General features: G+C 40.6%; 1 protein-coding gene across 1 annotated transcript; it reads right to left on the bottom strand.

The window, feature by feature from the left end:
* Positions 1 to 2,613: 2,613 nt before the first annotated feature.
* Positions 2,614 to 12,622, bottom strand: LOC140945989 (uncharacterized). The gene is made up of 4 exons (XM_073395056.1): positions 12,476 to 12,622; positions 7,946 to 10,142; positions 5,122 to 7,537; positions 2,614 to 3,770 (listed from the first exon to the last, which is right to left on the bottom strand). Exons 2-4 carry the CDS (start codon positions 10,086 to 10,088, stop codon positions 3,743 to 3,745), a joined length of 4,587 nt encoding a protein of 1,528 aa, XP_073251157.1. The 5' UTR covers positions 10,089 to 10,142; positions 12,476 to 12,622; the 3' UTR covers positions 2,614 to 3,742.
* Positions 12,623 to 13,590: the final 968 nt, after the last annotated feature.

Consider the following 13,590-nt stretch of genomic DNA (forward strand, 5'->3'; position numbering starts at 1 on the left):
AAGAGCGAAGAGTTTAAGGCCAGTTGTAATATCTGCTTTAAGAATTGTTTATCGATTCGTTTCTTATGCTCTCTCCTAAAAAATATTCTACAAACTTTGAAAAGTGCAAGTTGCTGGCATCGATCGGAATTTCATTTTCAGAATCCCAAACGTAAAGGACGTAATCTTAACAAAACTCAGCACTACATAGTAAAGGTGAAATATCGAGATGGATACATCTAGATGCCTCGATAAATGCCCTGTGAAACGATCTGTGGCGTACACAAGGCCCTGAAGCTATTTTGATAAATTTACCTTTTCTGCTGCCACATTCTCTAGCAAAGCTTCTTCCATGTAGATCCCTGGACATGTTTCTTAACGAATCAAGGTGTTCTAAGTGACGTGGCCCATCGATGAATCTCAAATTTAGACGGTTTGAGTACGACAACCTCTTGTTTGCATTTGCATAGACTTATGTTGCTTGACTGTTTCGAAATATCGCAATTAGAAGAGGGGAATGTCGTTTTGTTTTGCATCAATGAGCGCCAATTATCGACAAGCGCTTATTGATAATCCAACAAAATAAGTCTTAGTCCTGGATAGGGGCAAAAAGGCACGCCACGCATGCTATCTCATTCCCTTCAACAGAACTGTAGCTTAGAGAAACTGCTGAGGAGTACGATAATGGAAACGAAAAAAAAAGAAACGAATCAAATAGCAACAACAGTCAATCACCCCCTTACTCAAGAGCTTTAATAAACACAGGTAGCCCAGTCTCTAAGAGAGTTTGTTCCAAATTTTCATTTTTTTAAACAGAATTTATGAGAACAAAGAAAATATATACGTTCTGAATTCCGCTTTTTAAAAAGATTCCAAATAAAAATGATTCATCGTTTGTGTTGTGTGTTTCACAGTCAGCTCCCCTCTGAAGGCATTTTGAAGTCGTTTTTGCGAGTTTTACATTTCAAGATGTTTTTAAAAAGCGGAATTTGGAAAGCATTTTCTGTGTTCTCAGTTATTCTTTTATAAAAATCACATTTCCATGAACTGCCACAGAGTCTGAGCTGCCCGTGCCATGAAGAGTTTCCTCCTCCATCGACAAAAATAACCCCATCTCCATTCCTACCTAGTTCCAGTTTGCCGCATCCGATATCGAACGTCTGGCAAAATCCTGTTGTCCGTGCACTCTTCACGATGGCCGTAAACAGTGAAGAGGAACAGAATAGGCAGGACGAAAAAATCGCCCGAAAAAGTAGGGAGGAAGGTGAAATCGGGACGAAAATGTAGGAAGGAGGGAGAAACGAAACGTTGGGAGTAGGGAGATATCGATAAGAAGGTAATTTTATGGCTTTTTTATTAATCTTGCGTGCTGACAAGGGGTGGGGGACGGGGAATTTGAAGTACACTGCGATCCCCTTGGGTCTCCTGGGACTTCCTTGGCCTGTTCCATAGGTCTGTAGGTAGTTGCTACTGCAAAATTGGAACGAGTTTTCTGTTACTATAAGATAGAGTATTTTTTCTTAGATACTTAGTAGGTAAAGGGGCTTTCTGTCCATAAACATATTCGTATGCGTGACATACCGTGGCTACGCCCTCTTTTTGTGGTATGTTGGTGTATAGGCGAAGCTCTGAGGGTCGGATAACTTCCTTTACGACTAAGTGCAGGAGTCGTGTGTTGCCCGTCGCCAATTTTGAAAGCAAGTTTAGGGAGGAGAGAGAAATTGGCTGAAAAAGTAGGGGGAGGGAGATTTACCCTCCTGTACTTTCCCCCTCTCCGTAGATAACAAGAGAATTACTGGTCCACGTCCTAAAATAACTCAACCAGTTGTTTTGAGTGAGGGAGAAGAGGAAGAAGAAGGAGAAGTAACAACTAAAGAAAGAAAAAGCGCCTGCGAAAAACTCTGGTAAAGTGCTGGGGACGGATCCAGATCTTTACGTCATTGAAGGGCCCGCTCATCCGGACCCTAGGATAAGGGCTCGGGGGACCCGACTTCGAAAGGCCAAAGACCCGGTTCAGACGCCGATCTTTTCAATTTGGAACGGCTCAGCCGTTCTTCGCTCCTAGCCCGGCCGGGAATTTCGACGGTGGAACAACTTTGGAACGGCTTTGATTCAGACGCCGAACTTTTTATGTACTGAACCTAGTGCATTAATTATAATAACCCATTTTGCAAGCAGTTTGACCAAAATGAGCATTTTTCTCCTTTTATTTGTATTTAGTTCGTCTGGAATTAAGATCGGGGTCTGAATCAATTCAGGCCCTCTAAATAGTTTGGGTAGGCCTTAATTCGAATTAGGTTCGGCTCATGAAAAGTTCGGTGTCTGAACCGGGCCTAAGTATCGAATAAGACGCAGACGCAATATTACTTCGTAATAACGGAGTGCCAAAGGACCGTACGTTTTAACGGGAGTTTGTTATATCGAACTTCCACTCTATCAAGTACCCCGTTAAAACTAGCAAATCATCCCAGTCTCCTCACAGTTCGTTGTTTCAGACTTTAACAGCCATGAAATGTAATATATGCAGATCGAAATAACGGAATAAGTTATGATTTGGATTTATTGCCAGCGATTTTGCGGGGAAAAGAACCCGCCTCCCCTTCTCCCTTAAGTAACAAAAAGTAAAAACTGGACTGAGCGAGCTGACTAAAAGAGGCTTTAACACACTATTTGCTTTCTTTTTAAAACGCTAAAACGTTTTTCGGTTCAGTTTCGGTTAATAAAGACTATATTTAGGTAGCCTGCGAGAAAGCTCTCCTGTTTGGGCGAGCGAAGCGAGCCTCGCGAGAACGCGCGAGCGAGGGGCCGAGGAAAGGAGCCGATTGTATTCCCCTTCTTCTGAGCGAAGTACAAATGAAATTTTATGAGAGATCTTTGCAAGCTCTCCTTTCCTCTGCCCCTCGCGGCTTCGCCGCTCGCTCGCGAGTTCTCGCGAGACTCGCTTCGCTCGCCCTAATGGGAGAGCTTGCTCGCAGGCTAATATTTAGGCATTGAAACTGATTACTGTCGTCTGCATGTTGCAACGGATGAAAAGGATGGACGTGGATTGAAGCTTACAAAAAGGACGTTTGATCAACCTTCAACGCTTGTCTAGTGATCGGTGATAAATGTGGTCCAGATTTCGTCAATTTCAATACTACCGTTTGAAGTGCAAGGCAAGTTTCATTTGTAAGCTACTAGCTGACCGTTATATGCGAGTCTTCAGCCTGAATAACATTGAATTTTTAAGCAGTCGGTTAATTACTTTAATTATTATACATTGTACCCATTATCTGTCTTCTCACTGGCTAAGAGCCTACCGAGTTAATTTTAGAAATCAGCGCAACCTACAGATGAGTTAGTTATCTGCTAGCAGATAGCTGTAGATTGCGCGCGCAATTGGTTCCTTGCGACGGTGTGTTTGTCCTTATTTTCTTCAAAACAATGTATAATATTGAAACAATTATTAATATTTCATTAGGTTTTTGTGATATCCTAAATAATCAAGGACTTGGGTTATCAGCCACAGCCTTGATTATTCCGAATATCCCAAAAACCTCATCCAATAATTGTTTAAAATCATCCGGTCTAATGGGTGCATTAACGGGGATCCGGACCCCAATGTCCCAATCTCTATTGTTCCTTCACTGTGTTAACATACAAAGTTTCAAAGTTCATTAAACAACTGAACAAGGTACGTCTAAGTCAATAAAATAAAGTTCGTCAGCACCCTGATTTGCCAAATCCACCTGTTTTCACCGAGTGTCAGCTCATCAGATGTTGCTCAATTCACTTGTGTTTGGTAATTGAGACTGCAATAAAAAAAAAGAAATTAAGTCTAGTTTTAATTAAAGTAACCTGGACGCTTATCAAGTACCCTTATTCTAATTTTCGCATTTTTCGAAAATTGAAATTCGCTACTTACAGAAATTGAAATGCAAGAAAATTAAAGTCACGAAATTTGATGCCGTATTACATGTAAATTTTGTCAAAACAATCTTCGAGTTGCTAAGAAATTTAAGGGAAAAAGTACCAGTTCTTTAAGAGCTACACTGATAACGATTTAATAATCAATATGATCATGCAAACATTGTTACGAACTAACGTGAGCCCGCAGGTAAGCTTCGCTTATCTTAGCAGGCATGACTTATGACCGGAATGGTTTCCAGTCTTGTTATCAGTCTTGTTAGGTAAACATCTCTCTTGGCGTTGGACGGTGTTCTGCAGGCAACGGTAACGGCCTTCGTGTCGGTTTGCGCGTCAAAAAATTGGGGTTAGGTCTAAATAGAGTAATATAGACAATTGCAGTTTTTTAAAATTTTGGTTTGCTTTTTATCAAATTCGACATTTTTGACAGTACCTGTTTTTTTTTACTGGCGTACAGGTAGCTACGGCCCCGCATGTCTGAATTCATGGCAAAAAAAAAAAAAAGACAAGTTGAATTGAGTTGATCATGCTCAACTCTCAGCAGGCAACTCGTATGTTCCCTGGTCTAACTCCTTTACAGGTAATTGGGTGTTTTTTAACGTTACGTGCAAACTGAGGAAGAATAAAATACAGTGGAACCTCGATTTAACGAAGTGCTAAGGGACTGGGGAAATTTGTTCGTTATATCGAGGGTTCGTTATAACGAACACCCCCATTTAACGAATTTTCGGGAAAACTACCAAAATGTTCGTTATATCGAGGTATAGTTAATGATTAATTTACAGAATCCAGCATTAATTTTCCGGATCTGAAAAATAACTGTAAAAATATCTCAGCCGAGCTACTGCTCTAGAAACTCAAGAACAGGCAAACAAACCTGCTTAAAACTACTGTGCACGTAAATTTTATCCTTGCTGGTCTGTTTGGCATTCATCTTTTATCACAGGCTGACATTTATTCGTTATATCGAGGTACACTTTACGTTTGCGCTTGTGATGATTGTGTTCGCAAAAAAGCGAGGATTTCGTTAAATCAAGGTTCTGTTCCATACATGTTACTGTAATTTTGGCCGGACCGAAGAAAATCTTTCGTTACACTGAGGACTTCACTATATGGAGGTTCGTTAAATCAAGGTTCCACTGAATTGTTTGTCACCCATGATGTTGTGGTGTGAGAACTGCTAGCTTATGCAAAATGCACAAACGTCCTTTTTTGACATTGTAAGGGAAAACTCACCTTTTTTTAGATTCTGTTGACAGCTGTACATGGACGAATTTTGTTCTTGTGCCGGACAAACCAACTGCGACAAGAGGCTGGTACAGACAGGCTCCCAAACAAAATGGTCGCTCTCCAATGTCTAGCACACTAAGCATATCCCCGGTTCGAACATTATACAAACGAAGAAAGTTTTCCTTGCTGCAGAAAATCAGAGATTCATCACATAAAAACTTGCAGTCAATAATAGCTTTCCGGTCTCTAAGGAAGACGTGCAGCGTTTCTCCATTATCCGCATTGAGTATATGTAGGCCATTACCTCCATCCAGTGTGTTCCACGTGACAACAAACTCATTTTTAGGAGAACAAAGCAGGTGTGGTTGAAAAAATTCCTCATCTAACGTTCGCCTTTTCCATACAACTGAACCATTGTTTCTTAAACTGACGGTCACGTCATCCGCTGACATTGTTGATCCAAATGTTACCACCTTAGAGGTGCAACTTAGCACCAGGTTTGGACTAATTACCGAAATTGACTCTACCTCTTCACCAGCATCAAAAGTGATCTTCAAGGGTGAAATGAACCCACTTCCAGCTCCAGTTACATTGTAGAATTCGATAACGAGGGTCTCCATTTCATGGCCTGATTCATCTGAAGTTGTTACATACCAATAAGCTAACTGGTCGGGCGAAATAGAGCAAAGATTTCCTTTTTCGATACCCACGAAAAGAGGACGAAGGAACGTAGACATCTCAAAGTTCCATAACTCTGCTACCGTACAATTCTTAAACAGGACAACACCTTTCCCCGTTGGAACAATGGACACAGATTCAGAGAATATTTTTGTGTCCAGGATTTTTCGATTTGACATTTTCAAAACGGTTACGGTTAATTTACTTTCATATGTACCACAGTCATATTTTGACGTAGTGGAATAAATAGTATCTCCCTTAACAGAAAGGGCAATACTTTTAAGTTCGTCCTCATATCCATATGAATAAGACGAATCAGAATCAGACGCCCCGTTTAGTTGGCCAATATTTAACACTGCAACATAATTGAAATCTGGGCTACCAACCAATACTGTTTCAACATTAAGTCGGGTGTAAGAACCTGCCTTCAGGCGGGGGAATACTTTTCTTACGTTCCTGACCCAGCAGCGTGTCGTATTTTGCAGCATAAAATCGCAACTATTCAAGGAACTTGAGGAAGTGGATGGCCACAAATGAAAGGTCTCAGCCTTACTAGGATAAGGCAAAAACAAAAGCTTTGGTGGGCCAAAGAATTCAGCTTTATAGAAGCCACGGTCTTCGTATAACCATAAACGAAGATAGCCACAAGCAAGAAAGTTGGTATCAGATGTAAAATGGATCAATCCACACACTGCTTTACTTTTACATATCAGTGTGAAGTCTAAATTTACTGAATCAACAAGAAAAATATTACCAATAACATCAGAAATAGCAATTTTTTCTCCTTCTTCAGAAATGGCAAAAGAAGAAATGTCTTGTAGTTCCTTAATATCGACTATGGAAAGAAGTATTTTGCCATTTTCCATGTTCCACAAATCTAGGCGCTTTGGCTCAGTAGGGCAGTCCGTTAAAATAGTATTTTTGTGCTTGCAATAGGCACAATTTGCGAATGTACAATCACTGTCAGGAAAAAGTTTTTCTCTTTCTCCACTTATAGTGTAGACGAATTTAAGAGTTCCTGGAAGTACTAATTTGCCACTTGGGTGAAATGTCACAGAACGATAAAATGATAAGAAGTTTCGGCCTACACGGCGATATGCAGTGTCCGCTGGATATCCGTCAGAGGAGAAAAACTCCTTATTTGCTAGTATCGGTCGAACCCATTTTTTGCTGCCCGTCTGAAGAGACCATAAATGTATCGTTGAATCTGAAGACTCGCATACCAAGTGATCCCTTTCAGGTGACACATCAAAACATACTACTTTGTGGGAACAGCAAAATCGTGCCTGCTCGGCTCCCTTTTGTTCTTCGTTGTCTAAGTATTTCATGAAGGGTATTTTAGGTGTTGACGATTCAAGGATAATTGCTGCTGAAGACGACAATTCAGGAATCCCTTCGTTAATCAAACATTGGAAAAAAAGATGAGGATGATCAAGAAGGTAATAAGAGTGTTTTCTTAATAGACTGAGGAGAGAAGTCACAAGAAAATCTCTTTCGTCGCTAAGAATACTGGAATTATCGCCGTGAAGACCGAGAAGATCTTCTATGATGGATGTGCTCTTAATACAAAGTTTTGCATAAATAAGCTCTAGGTCCGTTGCATATTGGTAGACCTGTCCAGCTTTAACACCATTGGTTCTTGATTTGTCAGAGCTGTTGTGATCATTAACTTCCAGCATGTGCTGGGTACCATGATGCAAGGCATATCTTTCAGTGTTCGAAAACGTTCTGCCATCAGGAGTACCTAACGAACTTTTTTCGCAAAATTGACAAACTCTTCCCCCCTTGGCAAAACCTTGGCAAATTAGCTGGCTGGGAAATCTGAATGAGCGCCTCGCTAGCTGAAAATATGAAAAATTCATGCCGGTTCTGGCTGGATAAAAAGGTATATTTTTTCTCCTGGCGATCGCACTGTAATTTTTAATATGGATATTATAGCCTGCGTAGCAGGCGTCGAAAGGGGTATGGGATAGGGGATAGGGAGGAACGGAAAAAGGGGAGGGGGCATGAATTTTTCATATTTTCAGCTAGCGAGGCGCTCATTCAGATTTCCCAGCTAGCTAATTTGCCAAGGTTTTTTTTTTCCAGCTAGCTCAAATTCTGCCTGAAGAGCGGGTATTTTGTCGAGCGGCTCCGTTGGGTACTCCTGTGCCATGAACCCCTTTTTGCTTGATGCTATCCAGTTCAAAGGCACAAAGATCAGAAAGGACGTAATGACCTTCTTTCTCGTCCACCGTGAAATCATGTTGTTCATAGGGCGATGATGCTATTAGCCAGTCCTTGATTGACTTGTGAAAAAAGTGAAGACGACCCTCCCGAACTGGTAACAGTGTAGTGATGAAAGATATTGCTTTATTAACTTTTCGTTGCGCAGTCAAAGATTTTCCTCCCGGATTTAGAATTTTGGCAATGAATTCTACTGGTAATGGTTCCCTTGCAGCGGTCAATGCACACAGAAAACGCAAAAAAGTTTCCTCATCTGCATTAAGCTCTTTGCAAAGTTCATTCTCTAACCGTTTGAAATAGGACAAGTAAACGGACGAAATACCTGAAGGCAATACGCTTTCCAGCTGATCAGGGGTGAGAACTGAAACATTCTTTTGGATAAAATCCACTATAAAATAAGCGTAAATAAACAGGCCTTCTGATTTCTTAACCAGCTCTTTCAAGAGAACATCTTTATGCTCTTTTCCAATTTTGTTGCTGAGTTGATTTTCAAACAAGGTTTGAATGTCATTTAAGTTTTCCTCACGCTTTTGTTCAAGCTCGATTGGCTCTAAATGTCGCAATGCCTCTGTTATGCTCCTCTCTGGACGAGTTGTGATCAAAATTCTAATCCAAACTGGAAGCATAGAAAAGTGGTTTCTGATTACATGTAGAACCTCATTGCGTCCTTGGTACTCGCTTTCATCGAGGCCATCTATGACTATTAGGGTGTTTCTTCCAGGATCTTGTACTGTGCTTAGAGGCTCCTTAAACAGCAACGCAAACAGCTCTTCTACACCCATGTTGTTGAGGTCTTTACCAAGATTTCTAGACAACTGTTCCACCAGAGTATCTTTATAGCTTGGCATCGCTTGACACAAGTGGCTGGCCAAAGACTGGAGCATTAAACGTGGATCTCGGTACCGTGAATTGTTATGCTGACAAAAGTGGCTCCCTGACAATCTTCCAACTCTTTGCATTCTTTGCGAAACAACAGCGGAGATAACAGTCTTTCCCATCCCTGGATTGCCACTGATTACCATCACGCGATGTGGCGAGCTCCGGTCGTCTAACCAGTCTTTGATGCTTTCGAAGATCCACTCACGAGTTCCTTCCTGGAATTTGTTTGCATGAAATTCTATGTCTCCTTTGAATTCCGACTTCACAAGGGTTTTTAGCACCTCATCTGCCTGCTCGCTCCTCTTTTTCGTCCAGCTTTTTACTTCCTGGTTTACTTCTTGGATTGATTTACGAATTTCGTCTACAGCTTGGTTGGTTCTGGATTGGGAATTACAAACTTCCACCAAACGTAAAATACTTTCCTGATGTGCTTCAATTGTCGCGTTTGCTAACTGGCTCACTTCATCCAACTTTGACTTGCTATCATGAAGGATTTTCTGGCCTTTGAGCTCCATCCTCAATACTTCTTCTGCAACGTCCTGTGTTTTAGATTGGGTCTCACTGAGTTTTAGTTGCCTCTGATGTATATCCTTTAGCTGCCCTTTAATGTCCTCTTCACTGTCTGCCCACTCAATTAAGGCATCAAGATAATCTTCCTCTCCACCCTGCTCTGCCTTCAGTCTGTCAACTTCAGCCTGATCTAAACCAAGGCAAATAAGAGCCGTGCTTATTTCATGCCAGAAGGTAGAGAAGGATGTCGCATCAACACCACTGGAAGTCACGTGACCATACAGCTCATTCCGAAAGAACTTAACGCGAGCAAGGTTAGCCTCAAGAGAGTTATCACCAGGGGATGGCTTGGCGTGCCATCCTGTCAGGGGAGGGGATAAACCACAAATGTTGGTTAGCAGAAGGAAAAGAAGAGTAATGTCAAATGTTTTGGAGTCCGGTACCCCTTCAGGTGGGAAGAGTTTGTCCCACTGGTGGCCATTTAGTACTCTTCTTCGCAAAAGGTTGTTAAGAATGGAGTAATTCAAATTGAGATCAGAAGCCAAGGTTGTAGGAGGGTGATAATGATCAAAAACATTCCTCAACACCGTTGTTCCACCATCGATGAGAAGCCTGCTCAGCTTGATTCCATTTGTCTTCGCTGGAGAGCTGGCTAGGAGTGAAGGTGCTGCAGTCGCCATTTAGCAAATTGGATGCGAAAGAAAACGTTCATATCGTGGAAATTCATTCTTAACCTACGTTGGCAAGAAAGATAAAACGTGAGTCCGTTTACCACAACGATTAAGTCGCTCCGTCTGGCTCAAGTTATTTAAGGCATGGGTCCCCAGTTATTAAGTCGAAAACTGAGGGGGTGGTCTATCTTTCGATGCATTAGCAGTGGCAGGTTAAAAACTTATCAGACACATACACTGCTAGTTTTTGTCTATTAAGCCTGCACCAAATATGCAAATGAGGTCACGTGACTGCTCACGCCCAGAAAAGCTTTGAATTAAAATAGACACACTTTTTCTTGTTTCCTTAATTTTTTTACTAGTTTCATGATTTTAAGGCCGTTAGGTATGTCATTTCTTTGCTTGGCAATGTCAAGATTTTTAAAGGAGAAGCATGTTATAATGATACACTTGTATTAGGAGACTGGGGATTAGTCGGAAAACCCGTTTATTTTCAAAATAAACGAGATATTTCAAAGTTGCCAAGCGCAGTTTTGTTGCGACTTATCTTTTGTGTTTTCTTGTACTAGTTAAGAAAAATTACTCTTACTAAAAAGTGTGTTCATTTTTTCTTAAAGATTTTTAGAGACTTTGTGGAACTGTAAGGTCATGTGACCTAATTTGCACAATTTTTGTGTGTTCGAAAGTATAGTTTTTTGTGGTTTATAATATTTTTTGGTATTTTGTGCTTGATGATAAACAGTTCATATCATGGACCACCCCCTTCATTTTTGCGGAAAAATAGCTGTTGACCCATGCCTTAATTTACTTTTTAATAAGTGTTTTTGCTTTGTTTGTTATTTTATTTTTATGATTACAAGACCATAAAACTATAAAGACATAGTCACGCGTAAAGGGAGTTGGAGAATACTGTTAATCGTATACAAATTAGAAATATGGGAGTCTATTTATAGGAGTACCATTATTATAAAAACTTATATAAAATACCCAAGACATCAGTCATCGATGTTATTTAGTGTATACACCAGCTTGATTTTTAGTACGAACGTGGACGCTTTGAGCTGGCTATGATTAAGCGAGCGCATGAGCGGGACAAGAGCTATTGAGGTCCGCTTAATTGAGTTCCGCTTTACTGGACTTTAAGGAGTTATTATAATTACAACAGACACGGCTTTCCTTGTGCATATAGAAGCAAATACATAGAAAGTTCGGAAATCATTTTCTGCCATGTCGTTTTTAGAAGCCAGCATTATATATTATCAAGAGAGAATCGGCTTTTTGAAGCAAACTGAACAGCTTACTGAATGAACAAATTATCGGTCTGTCGAATGTCAAAGAGAGCGATAGAGAAAACACAAACAAACAATCAACCTGAGAAACACAACTCTGACGAGCAAAACAAATGTTAAAACTGACGACAACGCAGACATGGACTCATACCAGCGACAATATAAGAATATAAGTGAGCTCACTCTGACTGTCATCATAATCATATTGCCTGTCTATGTCAATGTTTAAGTACGTAATCAATATTGAAGCCATGAATTAGCTTTCACTGCCTTGTAAGTTATCATTTGACTGCATGCACCGAGTATAATTACGATCATTGGCTTTTCGTTCACTTCTGACAACTTTCTGACAAAAGCGCTGCTTGTCTGATCTGTTGTTCCCAAAAAGCAGAACAGCTGTAAATTGTACGTGTCATATAAAACGCGTAAAGTATTATGACTGCGACTGGGTTATCAACCGTGTCAGCTTTTGACGCACACGACACTTTACGTTTGTATACGAGTTTAACACCAAAGGGAAAGGCTGAGAAAAGCATAAACTTGCAGACATCTTCAATGCACAAAAAAACCTGGGGTCTGCAACGTCTTACATGTACTTGAATTGGCCGGTCACAGGCGTTCATAGCTCAAACCGGCCAGGTTTTTTCAAGGCGGAAATATAAAGATATGTCTTTTCACTTGCTATTATCGCAAAGAATATTATTTCGTTCTATATTATTCTCAACTCTGGTCATGAATTGTACTTAATATAGGGAGTACATAAGCTAATGGCGACAGAAAGCTTGTGTTAAACTTTCAATGAGCAAGAAGCTAGAAGAGAGCCGGGGGATTTAAGACCAATTGTAACGATCTGCTTCATGAATTGTTCATCCGTTTTTCCTTTATGCTCTGATGAAAATGGTTTGCAAACATTTAAAATTACAAAATCTTGTCACCGATCGGAATTTTTCACGTTATCCCGAACATCGTAATCAATCTTCATAAAACTGCACTATCTATTAAATGTCAAATATCACGGTGGATGCATTATGATGCCTCGATAAATGCCTTGTGAAACGATCTGTGAAGTACACAAGCCCCCTGATAAGTTGCTTTTAACAAACTTACCTTTTTGCCGCCACATTCGCTAGCTAAGCCTCTTCCGTGTAGACTCCTGGACATGTTTCATAAAGAAACAAAGTGTTCTAAGTAACATGGCCCATCGATGAATCTAAAAGTTAGACAGTTTAAGCATGACAACCTCTTGTTTGCATTTGCATCAGACGTATGTTGTTTGACTGTTTCGAAGACTTTGCAATTAGAAAAAGGGAGTGTTATTTTTGTTTTGCATCAATAAGCGCCAATCGGCAAGCGCTTATTAATAAACCGACAAAACAAATCTCAGCTCTAGTTCAAAAGAAGTATGGGAACAAGAAAGAACGGAGAGTGGGAAGGACGCTACGCAAGCCGTGTCATAATCCCTTCGAGGGAACTTCGGGAGTGTATTAAAGTCGTTATTTTAATGCCAAATAAATAAGAAAGAAAGAGTAATTAGCGAATTCGGAATGGATTTAAAGAAATCTTTTTGTTGGCGTTCTAATCTAAGCAATGATTTCATAATTTCTTACAGGCCAGATCTTAAAACGTGCGTGTGACACTCGCGGTTTAACATACAAAAAGGCGGTAATACGCTGGACAGCCATCTAACTTTTAGTTCATCGTGAGCGGAATGATGATAATAAAGATTGGGTTTAGGATAAGTTTTGTAAAATTTTACTGTGCACAGTTTAAGACTGACACTCAGCAGAACAATTATTTGATCAGTACAGTTCTACTTTTTTCGCGTGCGTTAAAGCACACTTATACCCACCCCCACAGAGGCACAGGTGTAGGGGGAGGGGTTAAGCTGTAACTCCTCTACGGAAGCTGAAGTGCTTACGTTGTACTCAAATGGGATAGATGCCAACCTCTGGGAATCTGGAGAATATTTCATTAGTACTATTCCATCCTACCCACTATATATCACTTTGAACCCACCTCAAAGACCCCACCACCGATTCATACACAACTTAGCTTGGAAAAGCCCCTCCGTTTGGGGAAAGGGGGCTTAATATCGGACGAGATGGGAAGAGGGGAAGTGGGGGAATGGCCACCGCCCTTTTCCCCTCCTTATGCCTAGCTATCTTTTTTTCCCCTTTTTCTCCATTAAGGAGTCTGGTGCAACGCTGGACTTAACTCAACCC

Source organism: Porites lutea, chromosome 8 (genome assembly GCF_958299795.1).
Source record: "Porites lutea chromosome 8, jaPorLute2.1, whole genome shotgun sequence".
NCBI lineage: Eukaryota > Metazoa > Cnidaria > Anthozoa > Scleractinia > Poritidae > Porites > Porites lutea.

What these genes read in the sequence shown, in the direction of transcription:
- LOC140945989 (XM_073395056.1), bottom strand. Translation starts at nt 10,088, where the DNA reads ATGGCGACTGCAGCACCTTCACTCCTAGCCAGCTCTCCAGCGAAGACA. An exon ending in CAAGCAAAAAGGGGTTCATG is followed by an intron (nt 7,538 to 7,945) that starts GCACAGGAGTAC and finishes AAAGTTCGTTAG; the next exon opens with GTACTCCTGATGGCAGAACG. An exon ending in TCAACAGAATCTAAAAAAAG is followed by an intron (nt 3,771 to 5,121) that starts GTGAGTTTTCCC and finishes TTTTTATTGCAG; the next exon opens with TCTCAATTACCAAACACAAG.